This window comes from Aquarana catesbeiana, linkage group LG01 (assembly GCF_042186555.1).
Source record: "Aquarana catesbeiana isolate 2022-GZ linkage group LG01, ASM4218655v1, whole genome shotgun sequence".
Lineage (NCBI taxonomy): Eukaryota > Metazoa > Chordata > Amphibia > Anura > Ranidae > Aquarana > Aquarana catesbeiana.
In genome coordinates, this window is record NC_133324.1 from 356613612 (window position 1) to 356636966 (window position 23355).

Genomic DNA, 23355 nt, shown 5'->3' on the forward strand with positions numbered 1-23355 from the left:
TATTGAGTTGGTCCACCCTTTGCAGCTATAACTGCTTCAACTCTGTCCACAAGGTTTAGGAGTGTGTCTATGGAAATGTTTGACCATTCTTACAGAAGCACATTTCTGAGATCAGTCACTGATGTAGACGAGAAGGCCTATAGGATTGAGGTCAGGACTCTGTGCAGGCCAGTCAAGTTCCTCCAACCCAACCTCACTCATCCATATCTTTATGGACCTTGCTTTGTGCACTGGTGGGCAGTCATGTTGGAAGAGGAAGGGGCCATCCCCAAACTGTTACTGCAAAGTTCTGAGCATGAAATTGTTCAAAATGTCTTGGTATGCTGACACCTTAGAAGTTCCCTTCACTGGAACTAAGGGGCTAAGCCCATCCCCTGAAAAACAACCCCACACCATAACCCCCCTTTTCCAAATGATTTTGGACCAGTGCACAAAGCAAGGTCCATAAAGATATGGATGAGCAACTTTGGGGTGGAAATGAATTAGAGCGGAGACTGTGAGCCAGGCCTTCTTGTCCACATCGGTGCCTGATCTCAAAAATGCACTTCTGGAAGAATGGTCAGACATTCCCATAGACACACTCCTAAACCTTGTGCACAGCCTTCCTAGAAGAGTTGAAGCTGTTATAGCTGCAAAGGGTGGGTCAACTCAACATTGAACCCTACGGACTAAGACCGGGATGCCATTAAAGTTCATGTGTGTGTAAAGACAGGCGTTACAATACTTCTGGTAATATACTGTATATTCCAAAAGATAAAGAGGCATCCATGGGGCTTGATAGATAAGCAGTCAGTGATGAAATTCTATTTGAACATTTTGACGAAGCACAAGCTTGTCTTCCTCAGGAATGCTGTGGCAATATAATATAACCAAATCTAGATTCCATCTTTCTGCAGTAAAGCCAAGGCTTATGCTAATGCTATAAACAACAGAGAAACAAACATATTGGCAACATTTTTTATTTTTTTTTTGCTTTTTTTTAAAGTGCCAGATTTACAGTCAGTGAAAAAAACTATCCACAAAGCATAGTATTGATGATGTTTTGGTATTTTTCTTTGTAGGTGTTTTTCTCAAGGAAGACATCTGATTCATTCTGAAAATGCCAGAACAAAGTAATGATTACAGAGTAGTGGTGTTTGGAGCAGGAGGAGTCGGTAAAAGTTCCCTTGTCCTAAGGTTTGTGAAAGGCACATTTCGAGAAAGTTACATCCCGACAATCGAAGACACCTACAGACAAGTGATAAGCTGTGATAAAAGCATATGTACTTTACAAATTACAGACACCACTGGAAGCCACCAATTTCCAGCTATGCAGCGCCTGTCTATATCAAAAGGACATGCCTTCATTTTGGTTTATTCTGTGACCAGCAGGCAATCCCTTGAAGAACTGAAGCCAATCTATGAACAAATTTGTCAGATTAAAGGGGATGTTGAAAGCATCCCTATAATGCTGGTTGGAAATAAAAGTGATGAAACACAAAACAGAGAACTGGAAAGCTCCGAAGGAGAAGCAATAGCAAAAAAGTGGAAATGTGCCTTTATGGAGACATCAGCCAAGATGAACCACAATGTGAAAGAGCTGTTTCAAGAGCTGCTAAACCTTGAGAAACGCAGGACTGTGAGCCTCCAGATAGATGGCAAAAAGAGCAAACAGCAAAAAAGAAAAGAAAAATTGAAAGGGAAATGTGTGGTTATGTAAAGGCCCATCAATGTAAATGGGATAGAGCCACACCCATTTCAGCATCACCGAAAAATGGGACACTAGCATGTTCAACACTTGGCAATGCAATCATTTTAACATCTGGAAATAAATGGCACATGATTTGTAGTTATATAGCCTCAGACGGGACTGGGGTTGAAATTGTACTTACTTCAGAGTAAAATGAATTTCAATTTTCACAGTGGTCAGTATAATTTAATACGACTGAACTCTCATTTCTAGCATGTTAATTGCTAGAAATGCTTCCAAAAAAAGTTTTTTATATACACGCAGACTCAATATTAATTTGCGTGCAATAATCATGCATTTCAGAATACACAATGAAATACACCTGTGTGGTGTCTGAGCATAGGAATCTAGATTTTGCATCTGGTAATACACACTGCTGTCCCAATCCCAACTGAGGATTATATCTGAACCTTTTTTGCATGGTAGCACACACCCAAAAGCAACAATATTCATTTTTAAAGTGCATTTATTACTATGATAAATATATTTAAGGCATGCTGCAATAAAGTGCATTCTTTGGAACTATTTTGGGTTACCACACTTATAATGCTGATTCACAAATATCTTGTTTATTATTCATTTTAAACTAAAAATTGCTATTAAAGCAGCATGCAACCAGTTACCAGTAAATGATTGGATGGATGAATACTTTTATTTGATCAGTTATGTTCAATACATTACCGTCCTCTGATGAGAAAGAACCAATCCTATAAGGTAAAAATCAAAGTAAATTATTTATTAAAAAAGGTCAAGAACGAAAAAGGTGTTTATTGTAACTATTATTGTCAGGTATAATGCTTATTTTCTTAAAACCAACTTTGAAATCACCTTGGCTGCAATGGGCAGCAACTCCATTTAAAAATAAACCATAGCCTTTTTTTTTCTGTTATAAAAACCCCTGTTTTTATAACAGAACCTTAGTGACTGTCTTTAGCATTTGCTTGACAACAGTGTGGAATCTCTTTCCTTTACAATTTATAAAAAATCTCTACATTATAGCCTTTTGCTGTATTTCCATTCAATTCTCTATAACACTCTTTGACACACAAATTAGATGTGAAACCTGTACAGGCCTTTAACAGTGGTTTGTAACCGCACTATTTTTTAAATATTGTGTTATTCTAATTACCTAGTTTAAGTTTGTGCTAACATAAAAGACCGTAATGAAAAAACAAAAATTGAAGAAAAGCACATATAGTTTGTATAACAAGCAAACCCTACACCCGTCACAATTAAAGGCGTACTGAGAGGGGTATGAAGCATGCCTTTGCTAGTTCCTAAGGAAAATGTTAGATGCTTAGCTATCATGTGCAAATGAAGTTTAAGTAAAGTCAGGTAACACAATCTGGATTCTTGTGCCAGCTCGGAGTCTGAAAAATATTGAAGCCATTGGATCCTCAAAAAAAACAGACAACTATTACTTCCAATAGCAAAATTCAGCACTGGTAGGCTACACATTTCTTTCAGTAACCGATTTAATTTATTTTAAGGGTAAAGTGTCTTTGGCAGTACAAAATTGCACTTTTTCAACTGAAGTACATAAAATGCTTTTAAAATGGCTGAAAAAAATGTTAAACTGAGGGAAGAATCCCTAATCTATTACTGGGTATGATACAGAATCGAATTTTCCTTCTTGTACTATGCGTGCAATGTGTCTGGACAGTCTTAGTATTTTTGTTAAATGCATAATGTTGGCCTCATGGCAATCAATCTATGTCTTGGCAATAGCTTCTAAATTGGCCATTAACAGCTAAATATATCAGTTGACGTTTATGTTCACTGACAATGTTTCTGTTGCTCATGCTTGTTAATCAAAAGAAAAATATTACATAGATCATTTTATGAATTGTCTTACATTGAATTAGCCCTAGGATTAGTTGGAAATGGATAAAGAGATGTAACACCACGACCTCGCATTGGGTTGCTTAGTCCTTCTTTAAACATGCTGACAGGCACTGAGGTCAAATCATAATTAAATAAATGTTCTCTTTTTCATAACCAGACATTGTACTGGAAGGTCAAACTAATGAAGGTGTAATAAATAAAGTAAGGAAGAAGCAAAGCATGTTTATTTAGTAAGGCAGTACAAAGTACAGCGAGGATGTGCCGGAACCAGGAGCAAACATATCACCACCATAAAATCTATCAAGAAAATGTATTCCAAATTGATTGCTAAGAGTTTCCATAATTTCCACATCTCATTGTACTTTGCATGTTTTATTAAATAAACTCGTATGTGTTCATTGGCTGTTTGTCATTCAAGTGTGATGATTTGATATAGCCTTAAAGAATTATATCAAAGGATGTTTGAACAAACTGAGTTCTGCTAATTAATAGATTTCTGGAGATAACTCTACTGCTCTTTTCACTCATTGAGGTTGATTTACTTAAACTGCAGAGTGCAACATCTGGTGCAGCTCTGCATAGAAACCAATCAGCTTCCATTTTTTTTGTCAAAGCTTAATTGAACAAGCTGAATTTAGAAGCTGATTGGCTACCATGCACAGCTGCACCAGATTTTGCACTGTCCAGCTTTTTTTCTGGATCCATCCTATTATTTAGTAAATCCAGTGATAATATATATATATATATATATATATATATAATTATTATACAGGATTTATATAGTGCCCACAGTTTACACAGCGCTTTACAACATTAGGGCAGAAAGTACAATTACAATACAATTCAATACAGGGGGGAATCAGAGGGCCCTGCTCAATCTAGGAATCTATGATATATATATATATATATATCTATATATATATAGATATATAGATATAAATATACATATATATATAGATATATATATAGATATCTATATATATATCTATATAGATATCTATATATATATATGTACTGATTTTGTTCATTTCACTTGACTAAAGCATACTAAGCATACTTAAACATCTCTATATAGTTGTGCTGCAAGGACCAAAGTGGCCAATACAGGGGTTAATTTACTAAAGATGTACATTACATCTTCACATTGAATTTCCATTCAGGTACAGTGGAAGTTTCCATTTTTTACTCCACCTTTAGGTATATCATGTTCACAAATTGGTGTCATTGAAATAAACACAGACTAAACGTATTCCTTTATTGTATCTGCATATTCGTATTCTGTAAGGATAATGGCTGCCATTGCTGACTTGTTTTCAATGGGGCAGGTTTGAGGCCTTTACTACCTAATGAGTCACTGACCTGGACAAGTGTGCAGGACTTAATTTGGATGTTTCTCACATAACATTGTCCCAGGTTAGGGTAGGGTGACAGCTTTGGAGCCTGCACCTTTGTAAGCAAGGCAGTTATGGCAGCTTCCATATTTCCATGCTTACAGATCCTTAATGTGATGTAGCATTTGGACTAGTCTAAGTTCAAATGAAAGCAAAGTGCACAATGCCAGTTTTGTGCACAGTGTTCAGTTTTATTGAATGCATAAACAATTAAGTACTGTCTCTGTCACAATTGCACTAATATGGCTACAATCACCTAAAGTATTGAATGCCTAAGAATGCCGATGTTAAAGGGTTTGCATTACCACAGTCACTTTACAATACATTTAAGTCTCTGATATGCCACTGGGTATAGTTGGCTCTGTCCTGGTCGATGCATTTATCTTATCAATTAGGCAGTGGAATATTGCTACCTACTAGTGACAGAATGTATCCTACAATGGATTTATGTGAGATGTTCAAATGCAGCTACTATGTACTTGTTAGAGAAGCCATACATTACAGGACCAGATAGTGTGGGGAAAGTTAAACCTGCTGTCAGTTTTTTTATAATGCCATCTGTATCTCATTTGGGAAATTTCGCTTCACTTCCTGCCCTATAGACTTAAGCTGGCCACACATTATACACATTATTATAATTTTTTTTTCCAATTTCCTTTAGATTTTCCTTCAAGGGCCTGCCTGATTGCATACAATTTGAAAGTGTTTAGGTTTGACCTTATATTATATGGTTTTGGTAAATCTAAAGGAAAATTGTACAAGAAAATTGTATAATGTGTAGCCAGCTTTACCAGGATATAGGAAGAGTTTTTTTTCCAATGTGAGGAATGCTAGGTTCACACTGTTGCCAATGTTGTGGCTCACGTTTGCACGGGCAAAGCAGACTATTCATTTTAATGGGCTGCTGTATCTGCACGAAACACATGGAAAAAGTCCCTGACCCCGACCCTTTTTTTTAAAGAATAATACGTTTGTTTATATGTCAGCTGTGGGTTCAGTGCCTCCAGCACATCATGATTAGCATAATTTTCAGATACAAGGGCTATTGTAGAGGGAGCAGTTGTGGATGTGCATGTCCGGACCAGTAAGTTCTGTACAACGGAGCTGTATGCTGGAGGCTTTATTCCTGTAAAAATGGTGAACATTCTTTGGAAACCATTGAGAGTACAGCTTAGCACTACATGTCTTAAAATATCTATTTTTGCGCCAAACTCGATTTTCTATGGAGTATTAGTTGACTTTTGTATCAGTTTGTTTCAAAGCACAAGCTGTATTTTAAACAAACTGAAACTCAATCATTTTTAGGCCAGACTTGCAGAATGTTTTAAAATGAAATATGCAAATATATGAGACATCCACAATAAAATAGATGTTAAAATGCAGTGTTTTTTACTTCTAAAATATTTTTTATGGGTTGCAACAATGGTAGTAATTGATTTCCATGTCAGCTAAATTATGTTCACAATTCTCAACAAGAAGTTGTATAGTTGACTATTATTACTGTTTCACAACTTCAACTGAGGTTGCATTCAGTACTTTATATTTGTGTAAAGCACAAAAAGACTGCCATGTCCACAACTGTCCTAGATGTGAGACCCATCCTTTGCACTAAGTGTTTCACAGTTTAGTATTTACAGGCTAAGCTAAAGAACAACTATATATCCAAGCACAAAAGGATGGCTGACAGGTCTGAACATATCCATTGGGTTTGATTTTCTGACATGTAAAGTCAGTTGAAGTGCAGCGAGGTGAACCTAGATTTCCTCCAAATATCAAGTTCTTTTTTCTTTTTATTTCAGCATGATTGGCTGCTTGAAGTAAACGCAGGATTACTTCCATTTACTGCACTTGACCTCACGTTGCACTGCAGGCCTTCTGTATCTGTGTGGTATTTTAATACTTAAATCCGCTATGTTCTTTTTCAGCATACTTAACATGTTTAATAGAGTTCTGAATTTACAAAATTCATAGGTAGAGCATGTTAACACTTTTAATTAGCAGCCATAAAGTTTATGTAAAACCAATACTTTTTTCTACACTTGGATAGAGTAGGGAACAGGTAGGACCCTGGTCAGTTTTTTTTTTTTTTTTTTTGTCTTCAGTTGTGAAGTTCCCCCTTAATTTCCTGTTCCAGAGACACCATAGGGAAGAAAAGACGATCTCTCTGAAGTGAGAGGATATCCATTTTTTACACAGTTGTCACCAGAACAGGTTTACCCTTTGGAAGATCTCCTCTATATTCCTACTCTGAGGACAATTCCAAGTTGTCTGTAGCTGAGACCATTGTCACAAGGACACATCTTTTCAAGAGGGGCTCAGACAGCAATAAAAACCAGAAAGGAGTTCTAACCATTCCACATTGTTTCCAAACTATTTTTTTTAAACTTTATACACATTTTAAGGTACAAGCATGTCGGAAGCACTCTTCGACATGGCTTGATTTCAACTTAAAGTAGAATTCCATACAAAACCTAATAACTCTTAAAACTGCCCCATCCCAACTACTATTCTGACTAACCTGTGTAAGAAAGATCTGGATACTTACCTATTTTCAGCCTGCTGTGATCCAGTCATATGATTAGCTTTGTAAGCCAGACGTGGCTGCAGCCTGCAGGGGAGAGGACAGAGCACTCAACAACAGCTTATAAATCCCGGAACAGTGACATCACCCATAGACTCCTATGGCCCATCCGTTGTCAGCAATCCCTCCTCATGGCTGGCTTACATGATCTTTCTTATACAGGTTAGTCAGAATGGATGTAAGGAGAGGGGAGGAGACAGTTTTAAGAGTAATTTTAGGTTTTTCATGGAATTTTTACTTTGATGCTCTACATACAAAAAATAGGATGTGATTAAAAATAGTCACCATTCATTTCTATCCTAAATAGACAGCAATATGTCTCAATGGCTATACACAATGCAAACTGATTGAACAATTTTATTTGAGATCTATCAACAGCGCATATGTCATATTGGAGCCTACCTGACTAGTTACAAATTGACTAGATTGCTAGAAAGGGGTTCTACTAAAACATTTGGTGGAGCAAAAGGACATTCAATAGAGACTGCTAATTCAATTTGCAAGGTGTCCAGCCTAATACTAAAAAATTACTAAAAAAAAGAACAGTTAATGTATTTCTCACAGGTGTCAATATTCTTCTTTTTTTTTTAAACAAGGCATAACCCTTAATTACACGAATTTCGGTTTGATATTACTCATCTTGCCAAACACTGAAACAGCTTTTAACAATTTCTTATACAATAAAAACAAATTGGTTACCTAAAAGATAGTGATTGCCCGTTATAAAGTAATGCTCTAAAGAAAGCTAACATGGGGGTCTCGGAAGAGGAAGGCCAAAGTTGATTATTAGCTAGGATCAGGGGAAATTGGACACATTTTGGTTAAACATGGAAAGTTCCTTTAAGCTACCTATATATATGTGTGAAATCTATGTCATATATCATAATGAATGGGCCATGGTATTCAGATATGAAAAAAACGACTTGTCAAACATGTAATTAAACTTTTTAAATAATTTATAAAAAAAATATTTATTGGATTTTTATGTTTATTTATCTACAGTATATTTTCTGTTTACGGAAAATGTTATGGATTATTTATATACAGATAAGGCAGCATTTTCTTTGTGTATTAGCAGAAAACTCAAATTTTTTGTAGTTGTTTGGATCACTGCTAAAACAAATAAAAAATCATATAAAACATATCTATATCAAAAGCAAAAAAGAAATAATGTAAACATTGTAAAATAAAGCATAACATGCTGGTTTCCATACAACTTTATCATGTTTTATGTATTAAAGCCATGATCTGTTAAAAATGTCTTGCATGAATATAAGCAAGGCCAGTAAGCAATACTATATATGAATTCCTACCATATTTTATACCCTTGTATGGTTATTGTAGTTTTTTTGAGTACTATTTTGCATAGAGTATGCTGGTTTAAATGAGTGTTATGCTCTCATTGGTATAAAAAAATGCTTATTTTAGTAGTAAAAATGATAAATTGTAGAAAATATAATATAATATACAGCTTTAATATATTTTATGTTTTTCTTTTTTCTTTATAGAATGTATGCAAATGTACACAAGTTCTAATATGTATATAAACCACTGGATATACTGTACATGTAAGATGAAAGGCTAATTTTAACACAAGAGCATGATATTTATTACATTATACCGTGTATCATTCAAGTTGTATTTATTGTTGAAATGTCATCTATTTTACTCAAAATACTGATACAGAATTAATCTGTGCCTACATGTTTCTATGTTTCCAGTGCTGTTATGAATATAAAGAATCATACAAAAATAAAGTTTTAAAGTACAACAATCAAGCTGGATACTGTTGGTGTGTTTTTCTAACTCTAGTTCTGTTGACAAATAAAATAAAAACTCTAGATGTGGGAAGGTCTGTCTACATTAAACCCACTGAGCAATATTAAAGATGAAATCTAAGCATGTATAAAAAAAAAAAAAAACACAATATATTGCAGCTCAATAATCATTAATACATTATTACATTTATTTTTAAATGCAAGAAATGTAATTACCTGAATTTGACTTGGAATCCACCTCCTGCAGTCCCTATAACGCAGGGCTAGTGTGCCAGTGGTTTATGTGCTCGCAAGAAGCATGCTGACAGGAGGAGAGAGCAGAGTAATATAGAGATAAACTCATCATTATGCTGGATCTCCTTTCATAGTCCACTCAGAGGCTGAGGTGGTTCCAGGATGGCCTGGGCTCAGAGGAAATGATGCTGACCATCAGACTGAGGACATCTAAAGGAAGAAAAAAGTACTGCAGAATAAAGCTTGGGGTTAAGATGAGTATTGCAGCAAAAGCTGTTTAGTTCTGTTATCTTTTAATAGGCTATTCATTTTTATCTTGTTATCTTTGGGTGGGGTGGAATTCTGTTTTAATGTCTTACTCAGGAAAGAACTGTTATCTACTGTGCATCAACAGACAGACAGACAACATGGCTTATATAGTAGTAATACACTCACCAGCCACTTTATTAGGTACACCTTGCTAGTCCTGGCTTGGACCCCTTGGTGTTATTGATATGATAGCATCAGCAGATTTGTCAGTTGCACATCCTTGATGCAAATCCCCCATTCCACCACATCCCAAAGGTGCTCTATTGGGTAGAGATCTGGTGACTGTGGAGGCCATTGGAGTACAGAGAACTCATTGTCATGTTCAGGAAACCAGTGGTGAGATGATCTGAGCTTTGTGACATGGTGCATTATCCTGCTGGAAGTAGCCATCAGGAGGTACACTGTAGCCATAAAGGGATGGACATGGTCAGCAACAATACTCAGGTAGGCCGTGGCATTTAAATGATACTCAATTGGTACTAAGGAGCCCAAAGTGTGCCAAGGAAATATCCCCCACACCATTACACCACCACCAGCCTGGTACATTAATACAAGTCAGGATGGATCCATGTTTTCATGTTGTTTACGCCAAATTCTGACCCTACCATCTGAATGTCGCAGCTGAAATTGAGACTCATCAGACCAGGCAACGTTTTTCCAATCTTCTATTGTCCAGTTTTGGTGAGGCTGTGAGAATTGTAGCCTCAGTTTCCTGTTCTTAGCTGACAGGAGTGGCACCCAGGGTGGTCTTCTGCTGCTGTAACCCATATGCTTCAAAAATCCTGATCACCTCTCCAGAATAGTATAGTGTTACTACGGTAACACTGTGCTGCTCTGGTCGCAGTATCACATTTTATTTTTTTTTTTTCAAAATTGTGAAAATGTTTATGTATTTAAAATGTCTTCATTTTCCAAAAAATTGTAACAAAAAAAGAAAACTTGCCATGCCTCTTACTAAATACCTTGGTCTGTCTACTTTCCAAAAAGGGGTCATTTGGGGGATATTTGTACTGCCCTGGCAAATGAGATAGGCTGTCAGTACATCAGGATTGATCAATTATCAGGTATATATACCATTGGCTTAAATGTATTAAGAAGGTTTATTTATTTGCAAAATATTATAACAGAAACAAAGAAAAATCCTTTTTTTTTAAATTTTCATTTTTTTATATATTTAGCAAAAAATACAAAAACCCAAATAAATAATAACTGTACATTTTTTTACTTGCAAAAAATGTGCATTTATTATTTTTTCCACAAAATTAACTTACCCTTTGAATACCACCAAAAGAAATTTGTGTGAAAAAAAAAATGATAAGAATTTCATTGGGGTAGTGTTGCATGACCGCACGATTATCATTCAAATTGTGACAGTGCTGAGAGCTGAAAATTGGCCTGGACAGGAAGGAGGTGAAAGTGCCAAGTACTGAAATGGTCAATGTGTTTTTAAACAGTTTTTTTTTTTTTTTTCAGGACATATTTATACAGAGACATCAACATTTTAGTTGTTAATTAATGTTAGGATTTTTTTCACTGTTCTGCACACACATTCATTAGAGTTGCTTCACTATTCTGCACTGTCAGTGATTTCCACTCACGTCCTCTCCTACTAACAACATTTTGTAAGACAGAAAGTGGGGGAACTCTCCAACAACAACACAGAGGGAAACAGCACTTTTTTTACTAGAGTAGTAAAGCCAAAAGTATCTGTCAGATTTGTATTGCTAATTAGAAAAAAGGATAAATCGCGCTACCCCAAAAAAATATAATAGTGAATATGGCACACACATGTACACAAAAAATTGAATGATAGATATGACATGTGTATGAAAACCAAAACCATTGGTGAACACAAAAAAATTATCATTAATATATCATGCAAATAATCATAAAAAATATAAATGTTATTTGTAATTGACATATAGAATAACAGATGACCCATGCTCAATGAACTAACAATGATCAGTGAGCAGTGTACAAATTACTGCAATGAACACCAGTGAATGATAAATTAAAATAAATTAAAGTCCATCAAAATCTGAAAAGTGATTGAAAAGATTGGTGAAACAATTAATGTCTCCAAATAATGTAAAATCCACCACCGTAAATCAACAGGAGTGCGCCCTTACCGAAATACCATGATCCCCAATTACAGAGGATCAGGGAAGGCATGTGTTGTGTTATACACCGGCTCCATGGAACGGCAGGCAGACACCAGATAGTAAGAAGTCACTAGCAGAAGCTCAGATCAGTGGGGAAACGTCATGGTACATAGGAGGAAATAAATGCTCCAATAGTGTAAAACCAACGATTATTTATTAAAAAAAGAGAATACAACACTTACAAGAAATAGATGTATAAAAATCAGAACGTCTGTTGCGCCGGCCGGAGCACAAAACAGACAGCCCATTCCTGGTGGATAGCGTGTGGAGTACGAGGTGACGTCAGCGCGTCCCTCCGCCCTACGCGTTTTGTAATAACTTACGTCATCCAGGGGCACGGGCGGCGCGCTGCGTCACCTCTAAAATACAGACAAAGATTCAGAGTAGGGGGATGACGTGAGACGTCAGTTAGGAAGGGAGGAGCTGGCAGTGTGCCGGTAAACTGGCGTCCTGGCAGCCTCGCTTCAATGGCAGCTTAAGCGGACGAGGCAGACAGTGTGGCAAGGCAGGGAAACAGAGCGCGGTGTTTAACACCGCAACTAAGCGCCTGGAGCCTGGAGAGAACCGGGCTTAGCGGCACAGCTACGAATGTCGGAGTGAAGTTCTCACACTACCAGGATACTTCCGCGTCTCTCTCCCCCCCTCCCCCCACTGGAGCCAGCAGCGAGACGGCAAGAGGACGGAGTGGATCCGTCAGAAAGCGACCTGCAGGCCGGGATCTCCCAAACCCGCAGCGTTCTTTGAATGATCTCCCCAACAGAGAATGCACGCAGGTGACACCGGACAGCCACCCCTGAAGTAAAGTTGCAGGCTCGGATGGGTGATGGTAAGAGGCGCTCTCTCCGGCCTATATCCCAAAGGTAAGAAGAGTACTGAAAATTGGTCTCCGAAGGGAAAGAAATCTCAGAGAAGGGAAAAACTAAGGTATGAAAACTGTTGAATAAGATCATAAGGGACTTTATATACAGCCAGATATATCGGTTGAAGGTTATTGGTAATACAGTATGAATACTACTTCTGGCTAGCAATAAATATTTTCTATATTGCTGATGAAATGCAGGAAATGAAATAATATAACTTTATATAAAACATCATAGCACCGTTAACATACCTGGAGGTACACCCTTGTTCCAATTGAGTTTCTATAGCAGCTGGCATGTTTTCCTGTATAGGCTTAAATAAGAGAGACGAGTAATGGGCCTATATGTTACCCTGTATAGGTTTAAACAAGAGAGACGAGTAATGGGGCTATTATCTGGACAATGCACCATCGTACACCTGTGCTAACACTGCTATACATGCTCTGTGTCACTGTACAGCTATAATTTCAATAAAACCTTGGCATAGAGACGCTGGCGCACATAGAGGCGATAAGGCACTAAGCAGTAAAGCACCTTTTGGTTTACCTATTCCCCAACTATACAGGACACTCTTAAGGCGGGGTATAAGTGGTATCAATGTATAAGGACAAACATAAATAGTATAAACCATTACTTATGGTCAGGGTTTCATAACCCCTGTACAAAAAACATAAGTCCCCGGAATATTAGTCTGGCAAGCGGGGACCCTACTATACTGGCGGCACAAAGGGACGGAGAGGTATCAGAACGCTAACTGCGACCAAGCACACCTTTAAAATAGATCGTCAACAGCCGCAACATTATCATAATAGGCTGGGGTAATAGACTTCCATCCTACGGATATAGTCAACAACTATTAGGAAAAAAGACGCTTGTTTTTGGAACACCAGTTTTAAATAAATCTAAAGATACTACAATAAATACCGAGAGTACCATAGTATCTTATCATCTGAAATTCCACCTGTTGACCATTAATATTTACATCATCACCTTACCGGCTTTTTGGCGAGAGACGGGACAGGAGATATAGGCTAACGAACACAGGATTAAAATTTGTTGATGCAATCCACTGTTAACCTGAGTAGTACCGTCATATTTGCATTAAAGGGAAAGGTGTATATGTTATACTAGACACTAAGGTTTCTAGCTACGCCCCTAAAAGCATATTATTCTCTCTATTCCTGCTACCATACGTTGAACAACAGAAATATAGACACCACTTACAGTAAACATACCATATCAGTATCTATAGGAAAGGGATAACAAAAGCATCAAAAATTAGTGAGCTCCTAAGAAAGAGGTGGTTAGGTGAAGACTGTAGAGATAATTATTACCTCCACTATAGTATTTATTCACAGAAAACAGATCAATTACTCTGTTCCCAATCAGGAAAAGAACTCTAGAGAGTAGACAGGTGCAAGAATAAAAAACTGCCTTAGTGTTGGAATAATGAAGATCTATTCGCATTATTAAGATAAGGCGACTAAAACCCTTTTCATATAGTTCATTGGAATAAATAATGAGCAGAAATACATCCAAAGCAGGGAAAGGGGGCCCTCCGAAGACACCTAAGGACAACTTATCTGGAGGTGCTACTGGGAGCTCAATCAAGCAGTACTTAGCCAGAGGGGGGAGTCCTGGGAGCACCCATCAAGAAGCCCAAACGTCAACTATGGTGGACAAGAGGAAAAAGGGCCAAAATGGGAAGGGAGATCAGACCCCCACTCAATCCAGAGAGTCATCATTAATTGAAAGTGCTCATGAATCGTCCAGAATGGCATGATCCAGATCTCCCCTCTAAAAATGAAATCCCAGAGATGTTCAAAGCACTGGAAACCTCAATTAAATCAGAAATAAATATGTTAAGGACAGACCTAGGTAACCTATTGGCCAGAGTTGAGAGAGCAGAAGATATAATGGACCAACAGGAGCGAGAAATCTCTGATTTAAAAGAACAAATTAAAACAACTCAACAAAAGCAGATAAAAATTTTTTATATACCTGGAGGACCAGGAGAACAGAAGTCGCAGACAGAACCTGAGAATTCGAGGCATTCCGGAAAAGAGGGGTGAGGACCTAAGGAAGACCGTAGCGGCTATCTTCTCCCCCCTTTTGGAGCTGGGAGGGGAGGACTTCCCAAAGATTGAGCGGGTGCACCGTATAGGAAGGCTGGACATTAGCTGAACAGAAAGAAGCCATGACATAATAGTGAGGTTCAGATATTACGTAGACAAGGAAAAAAATTGGATAAAACTGAGGGGGCAAACTCCACTTCAATACAAGGAGGCAAGGATCCAAGTATTCGCAGATCTAGCCAAAGACACACTAGCGAGAAAACGTCTCCTGAAGCCACTTCTGGAACAAATGACAAAACAAAATATAAAATATACATGGGGATTCCCCGCATGCCTGTTGGGCAACAAAGATGGCAGAACAGCCAGGATGAGATTCCCGGAGAAGCTAGAGGAATTTTGCAGGAAACTGGGCCTTCAGGTGCCCACGACGATGGACTGGTCCAATGAACGGTGGATAGAAATGGGAATAGGATTGTTGTAAAAAGAAGGGGAGAAAGAGGGGGAATTGGGGTGGGGGTGGGAAGGGGGGGAAATTAGTAAAGAAATTAGGGAAGGCAGGAGTAGTAAGGAGCTGATTAGTACATCTGGTCGCCAGGGTAATATCGACCGGTGATCTGGCACACCAACAGACCCACCTTTAGAGGTGGAGACCAATGGAGGGTTATGATTTATGCGATCCACATTGGCCTGAGGGTCTAGTTAAGACCAACGGGGGGATAGTAGGGATGGAGGAAGGGGGGAGGGAGGGAAGAGAGGGGGGGAGGAATAAGGGAGGTGGATACACCTTAATCTCAACAATGAGAACATGGGACATCTCTCCAAGGTCTAAGGTTAGGGGGCTGGCCGGAAGGTAGAAAAATTATTTTAGATACAATAAAATGTATAACGTACAACGTCAAAGGCCTAAATATGGCCAATAAAAGACGAAGTATCTTCAACGAGCTTAGGCTGCTTGGACCAGAGGTGGTATTCCTTCAGGAAACACATATATCACATCAATCAAGATTAAGACTATTTTCAGGGGAATACCTGGTCTGGTACCAAGGAGATACCATCTCAAATAGAACACGGGGGTCGCCATCGGATTCGCAAAAAAGAACTAGGTTTGTGCTGGAAGAGAGATTAGCAGACGCAGAAGGTAGATACTTATTTTTGAGAGGTAGATTGAACGAAAGAGACTACACATTAGTTAATATCTATGCACCAAATAAAAACCCGATGAAATTTGTGGCAAATATTCTGGGAAAATTAACGGAGTTTAGGAAAGGGCATATGATTCTAATGGGGGACCTTAACTTTTGTATGGACCCGGGTCTGGACAGTACGTCTCGAGCACAGGGGAAGAACAGTGTACACTTAAGAAAGATCAAGCAAAAGCTCGTCAGCCTTCAGCTGGTGGATATATGGAGGGTGCAACATCCGCGAAAAAGGGACTATACGTTTTATTCCCCTGTGCACGGGTCATACTTCCGGATGGATTACGGGCTGATGGATCATAGGGACATTGACAAGGTGGTTGATTCCTGGATAGGAAATATAACTTACTCGGATCACGCACCAATGTCCATGGAAATAATAATAGGTGAAGAGGTGGGACATCGTGGGCAGTGGCGCTTAAATGAAGAACTGATAAGAGGAGAGGAAGGGTTCAATAGAATTAGTAAAGAACTGGAGGATTACTTTGCGGTAAATGATTCGGGAGATGTATCTGGGTCTACCTTGTGGGAGGCCCATAAAGCTTACATAAGAGGAGTACTAATCGAGCTAGGGGCAAGGAAGAAAAAAGAGAGATGCGAGAAAATCCAAAAATTAACAGAGGAGTTAGATAGTCTAGAACAGAAACACAAGAGGCAAATAGGCCATCTCCCTTTAGAGACGTATAAACAAATAGTTATCAAAAGGGCCAAGTTGAAAACATCATTGGAACAAGAAGTCAGAGCAACACATAGTAAGACAGTAGGGGATAGATATCGCTGGGCCAATAAACCAAGTAAACATTTAGCAAAAGTAATACAAAAGTGTAAAGCTAGGAACTTTATAGAAAAAATCCAGACTAAGGAGGGCAATATAGTGCACTCTTCCAGAAAAATAGCGGAGGTGTTTAAGAACTATTACCAGGAGTTATATTCAGTTTCCAAACAGGGTACCCAGGTAAGCAACAAGAGAGAGAGAAATAACAAGTATCTAAAAAAGGCAGCACTGCCTAAGATTATAGATACGGAAAGAGAAGGTATGGAAACACCAATTTCTGAAGAAGAGGTCAGAAACGCAATAGCAGAAATGGCCCCTGGGAAAAGTCCAGGCCCGGACGGATTTACCCTAACTTACTATAAAATATTTAAGGAAATATTGATTCCGAGGTTGTGCCGGTATTTCAATGGGTTAGGAGAAGGATACGAGATGAGCAGGGAGGCCTTAAAGGCTTCCATTACGATCATACTGAAAGAAGGAAAAGAGAAAACATTATGCTCAAGTTATCGTCCCATCTCCCTCCTCAATACCGACACAAAACTCTACGCAAAGATACTTGCAAAGAGGTTAAAGGGGTCAATGAATGCCCTGGTCAATCCAGACCAGGTGGGGTTCGTTCCTAAAAGGGAGGGGAAGGACAACGGGGTTAGGACATTGCTCCTGTTGCAAAAAGTGAGGGAGAGTGGACCCCCAGGGTTACTACTGTCGATCGATGCCGAAAAGGCTTTCGACAGGGTAGACTGGGGGTTCAAGTTCCAGACCTTGGAGATCATGTGTCTTGGACCCAGAATGATCCAGAGGATTAAAACCCTGTACCATCATCCTATGGCAACGGTGGGAGTGAATGGAGTAATGTCCCTGCCATTCGAAATGGAAAACGGTACGAGACAGGGATGTCCGCTGTCCCCGTTGCTCTTCTTCCTCACTATGGAACCGCTTTTGGCAACAATACACGCAGACCCAGACATAAGAGGCATTAAGATCGGAGAAGACGAACATAAAGTTGCAGCTTATGCCGATGACGTGTTACTATACATATCGGACCCAGAGACCACTATGCCCAAATTAGTAAAAGTCCTAAGGGAATATGGGGAGGTATCCAACTTTCAAATAAATATGGCAAAATCAGAAATATTAAATATAAACTTAAATAAAATTGAAAGGGAAACATTGAAGAGAGAGTATAGTTTCAGATGGACTAAAGAACTAAAGTACCTAGGAATTAAGCTGGCTAACTCAATCGAGAAGATATTTACAATAAATTACCTACCCCTGTTAGATACAGTCAGACTTGACTGTAAAAACTACGCCGGTAAGGCCCTCTCATGGATAGGCCGTATTAACGTCATCAAAATGGTCCTACTCCCAAAGATCACTTATTTATTCCAGATGATACCGCTACCACTGCCTCTATATTATTTAAGAAAGCTAAATAAGATAATAATGAGCTTCATATGGAAAAACAAAAAACCGAGAGTCTCCTTTAGGACCTTAAAACAAAAGAAAATAAATGGCGGTCTAGCAGTACCGGATATTCAGATTTATTATAAGGCCGTAGTTCTGTCTAGAATGGTTGAATGGGTAAAGAGAGAGAATGAAAAAAGTTGGGTTAGAATAGAGGGAAACCTTAGTAAAGCACCATTAGGAAGAATGATTTGGAACCCTCCACACACTAGAAATTTAGACAAAAACACACATGTAATAACACATAATGTATTTAAAATTTGGGACGGGGTATATAAGAAAGTTAATGGGGAATATAACTCACCTTTGTTGGCACTAACGGATAGCATTTTTTTCTCACCAGGATTAGAAACTATAGGTGGAAAAGAAGCACTATGGGGTAAGACACAATTAAGACACATCATTAAGGAGGGTAAAATGATGACACTACAAGAACTTAGATCTGGGAGGGGGACACGGGGATTAGATGAGTGGCGGTACCTCCAGCTGTGCCACTTTGTGAGTAAACTACCAAATCCTATTAGAACATGAGATAAATTGATGGACTTTGAGAAGCTTTGTGATATAGAGGATCCAAGAAATATAGTTTCTAAGACCTACAAAATTCTTATGAAGACGGACCAGCTGGAGATACCCCCATTTATAAGTAAATGGGAGACCGAATTGGGCACTAAGAAAGATGAAAACACAATTAGGAGAGTTTTGAAAATGATTGGCAACTCAGCAATAGATGTACGTACGGCAGAAATGAGTTATAAATGTATAAGCAGAAGCTACTTAACTCCAGAGATAACAAGCAAATACCAAAATAGGTCGGCATATTGCTGGCGGGGCTGCCAGGAAATAGGAACAATGGCGCACCTATGGTGGTCATGCCCTAAAATAAAAAACTTCTGCAGGAAGATACTTGCCTTAGTCAAGAAAATAACAGGGAAAGAAGTTCTAGAAGACCCTTGAGAGGTTTTGTTTCATGGGGGAGAAGGAGACATAAATAAATATAAGCGGTCACTGGTCCCCCACCTCCTGAACGCCGCGAAGCGAATAATACCGAAGAGTTGGCAGAGGAGGGAGAGCCCAGAGACATGGGAGTGGATAGACGCAGTAGAGGAAACATATATTATGGAGATTAAGGCAAGCTCGGTGGAGGACACAGGAAGTGTGAACTTAGCGGAATGGGAACGCTGGAAAAAATTTTAAAAAACGTGGTGTTATGTTAAAGAACTGAAAGCCTTAGATTAGAAAAGGAGAGTTTGTTAATTTAGACCTTGGAGAGATGGGGGTAGGGTGGAAAGGGGGGGGTAAGTAGGGAAAGGGGGGTGGTTGGGATATATAGAGAAGAAAGTAATATTGTTAAACGTTTGAGTACGACCCCTTGTGAGGATAAGTAATTCCATTAGATTTGTTGCATGTACGTTTTTAACCACTTTATTTTTTTTGATATGGCAAAGAGTCACGATGATGAGACAAAAGAGAGAGGGACGGAAGTTGAATGAACTGCAAAGTTGATTTAAGCCTCTCAAAACGGTCGACTGAAGTGACAACATAATTAAATAAATAAATTAATAAAATACAGACAAAGAGCGTGTCAAGCCTCGTTCTGAGCCGACACATGAATATACACATGCGCAATAGCGCAATAACAATACTCCCTATATGGATGGAATCCAAACGTTCAGGTACAGCTAAGAGCATAGACCAGAACAGATGCATGAAGCAAGTAATTAAACCAAGACAGGTGTGCAAAATCAATATGAAAAGTACTAAAAAAATATAATATATTAAAAAAGGGGGGGGGGCGAGCACTATGGCAAGACAACCCCCTCACACACTGGAACTTGCTCCAGTGTGTATAAGGTGTCACTCCTAAAATTGGCTCAGAGGACCTCTAGTGGTCAACTTAAATATTGAGTCAATCTAACTGAAAAACCCAAGACTAACTGAGGGCTCCCAGGGCTCTATAAGCTGGTGAGGATGATGTACATCACCATAAAATAGAACGCTCCAAAAAACCAAAAAAAAAACATATATATATATATATATATATATATATATATATATATATATATATATATAAAACTAAAATGAGGAAGGTAAATGCTAAAAAATCACCAAAATAGTAAAAAAGAAGAAATATAAGTATGAATGAATATAGTCGGATGACACGACTTATATCAAGCACCATGCAACGGAAGTTAGCAACTGGCGCAAAGGTGTCATACTGCAACTGGTCAATCAAACAATCTCTAGTAAATGGATCGAATTATTGAAACGTGACAAAATGGATAAAATAAAAAATGGTCAGCTAAAATAGCCCCAAAAATATTTATTTTTATAAATTGATAGCTAACAAAGGAACAATGCATCCAGAGAGAAATAGACACATCACTCAAAGTCCATCATCCAAAATGGTCTCTAATGATTTAATCGGACTACCCCAAATAGGTCATTGCACATGAGGGCTCCAAATGAAAACCGACTGCCAAACACATGCACAATAAACTTATTACAGTAAACATAACCATCAGTAAAAATCAATACAGATAGCCAAACTCATATAGCTCACGAAATGAATTAAATTCTTGAGTATACATGAGTGGTGGTTTAAGTCAGCATTTCAAGAATTGTTAATGAATGCGTTGACGTCAACGTCTACGTTCAAGCCGAAGGGCACAAAAGTTTTAAGACGGTATACCCAGGACATTTCTGATTTAGCAATTTCCCTCACCAATGAACTGCCCCTCCAATGGGGTGTATATTTGTCTATCCCCATATAAAGTGTGTTTATATGGAGGCCGTTAAATTCTATCTTGAGAGGGATTCGAATCTTGTTCCAACACAGATTGATTTTATTATGGAGCTATTGAACTTTGAGGCCATGCACAATTATTTTTTGTTTGAACAACAATTATTTAGACAAGATAGGGGTGTGGCTATGGGGGCCAAGTATACCCCAACCTGGCCAATTTATTTAGTGGGAGGAGGACGTCATCAAAGCCCAGGCTAGACCGGAGGTTGTCATATGGGCTAGATATATTGATGACGTCCTCCTCCTCCGGGATGGCAGTGAATCTGATTTGTCAGAGTTTATGACACTCCTTAACGATAATGATAGGGGCATTAGGTTTAATTTTGAGGCTAGCCTGGAGGAGATCAATTTTCTGGATCTAACTATTTCGGTCAAAGAGGGGAACTTCATTGCGTCTACTTTTTTTAAGCCAACGGATCGAAACTCTTACATCTCTCCAGACAGTTGCCATCATGATCCTTGGCTCAGAACTGTCCCTCTTGGCCAATTTATGAGGTTGAGACGCAACTGCACTGAGGTAGCTGTTTTTGACAAGCAGGCAGCTGTCTTGTCAAGCAGATTTGTTGAAAAGGGATATGATCCACGTACGCTGTCCCAGACCGTGGATAAGGTGAGACAGATGGACAGGCCATCACTGTTGGTGGATAAACCACATCAGTTAATGGATAAGAAAGTATCTTTACCCTTTATTACCACATACTCAGTACTCAGTACAATCAAATACAATCAAAAGATTAATTCAAAAGCATTGGCATTTACTTGGTAATGACCAGGTCCTGAGGGGCTTATTACCAGACAAGCCACAGGTTGTCTTTAAGGGGGCTTCCTCTCTTTCCCCTAGCATTCAGGATCCCCCAAGAGAGCATAGACACTTTTTTCAAAACCTTACTTGCTATTACCGGTGTAAGAAATGTCAAGTCTGTTCCATCAATAGCTGTAGGGACAGAAAGATCTGTGAATTTGTCTCTACTAGCACTTCATGTTCTTTCCAAGTTAAACCCTTTATTACTTGTTCCTCTGAGGGAGTAGTGTACCTCATCCAATGCCCTTGCGGTCTTCAATAAGTGGGGAGGACCAAAAGGGCCCTCCAGGTTAGACCAAATGAACATATTGGTAACATCAGAAGGGGGTTTAAAAACCACTCAGTGTCCAGACATTACGATGAGGTACACCAGAGGGACCCCTCCAACACATTTTATATGGGGATAGACAAATATACACCCCATTGGAGGGGCAGTTCATTGGTGAGGGAAATTTCTAAGTTAGAAATGTCCTGGGTATACCATCTTAAAACTTTTAAAACTTTTGTGCCCTTCGGCTTGAACGTAGACGTTGACATCAACGCATTCATTAACAATTCTTGAAATGCTGACTTGAATCACCACTCATGTATACTCACCAATTTAATTCATTTTTTGAGCTATATGAGTTTGGCTATCTGTATTGATTTTTACTGATGGTTATGTTTACTATAATAAGTTTATTGTGCATGTGTTTGGCAGTCGGTTTTAGTTTCGAGCCCTCATGTGCAATGACCTATTTGGGGTAGTCCGATTAAATCATTAGAGACCATTTTGGTTGATGGACTTTGAGTGATGTGTCTATTTCCCTCTGGATGCATTGTTCCTTTGTTAGCTATCAATTTATAAAAATACATTTTTTGGGGGCTATTTTAGCTGACCATTTTTTATTTTATCCATTTTGTCACGTTTCAATCATTCAATCCACTTACTAGATATTGTTTGATTGACTAGTTGCAGTATGTCACCTTTGCGCCAATTGCTAACTTCCGATGCATGGTGCTTGATATACAGTAAGTCGTGTCATCCGACTATATTCATTCATGCTTATATTTCTTCTTTTTTCCTATTTTTGTGATTTTTTAGCATTTACCTTCCTCATTTTAGTTTTATATATATGTTTTTTTTGTTTTTTTGGAGCGTTCTATTTTATGGTGATGTACATCATCCTCACCAGCTTATAGAGCCCTGGGAGCCTTCAGTTAGTCTTGGGTTTTTCAGTTAGATTGACTCAATATTTAAGTTGACCACTAGAGGTCCTCTGAGCCAATTTTAGGAGTGACACCTTATACACACTGGAGCAAGTTCCGGTGTGTGGGGGGTTGTCTTGCCATAGTGCTCGTCCCCCCC

General features: G+C 38.6%; 1 protein-coding gene across 3 annotated transcripts in view; it reads left to right on the forward strand.

Moving 5' to 3' along the window:
• The window catches only part of DIRAS2 (DIRAS family GTPase 2), a 71484-nt gene extending 63306 nt beyond the window's left edge, over window positions 1-8178 (forward strand). For all 3 annotated transcript variants that reach the window (XM_073632941.1, XM_073632942.1, XM_073632937.1), the window contains one exon: window positions 1062-8178. In XM_073632941.1, the coding sequence (XP_073489042.1) occupies window positions 1100-1699 (600 nt within the window). In that variant the 5' untranslated portion in view covers window positions 1062-1099 and the 3' untranslated portion in view covers window positions 1700-8178. The remainder of the gene's footprint in view (window positions 1-1061) is intronic.
• Window positions 8179-23355: the final 15177 nt, after the last annotated feature.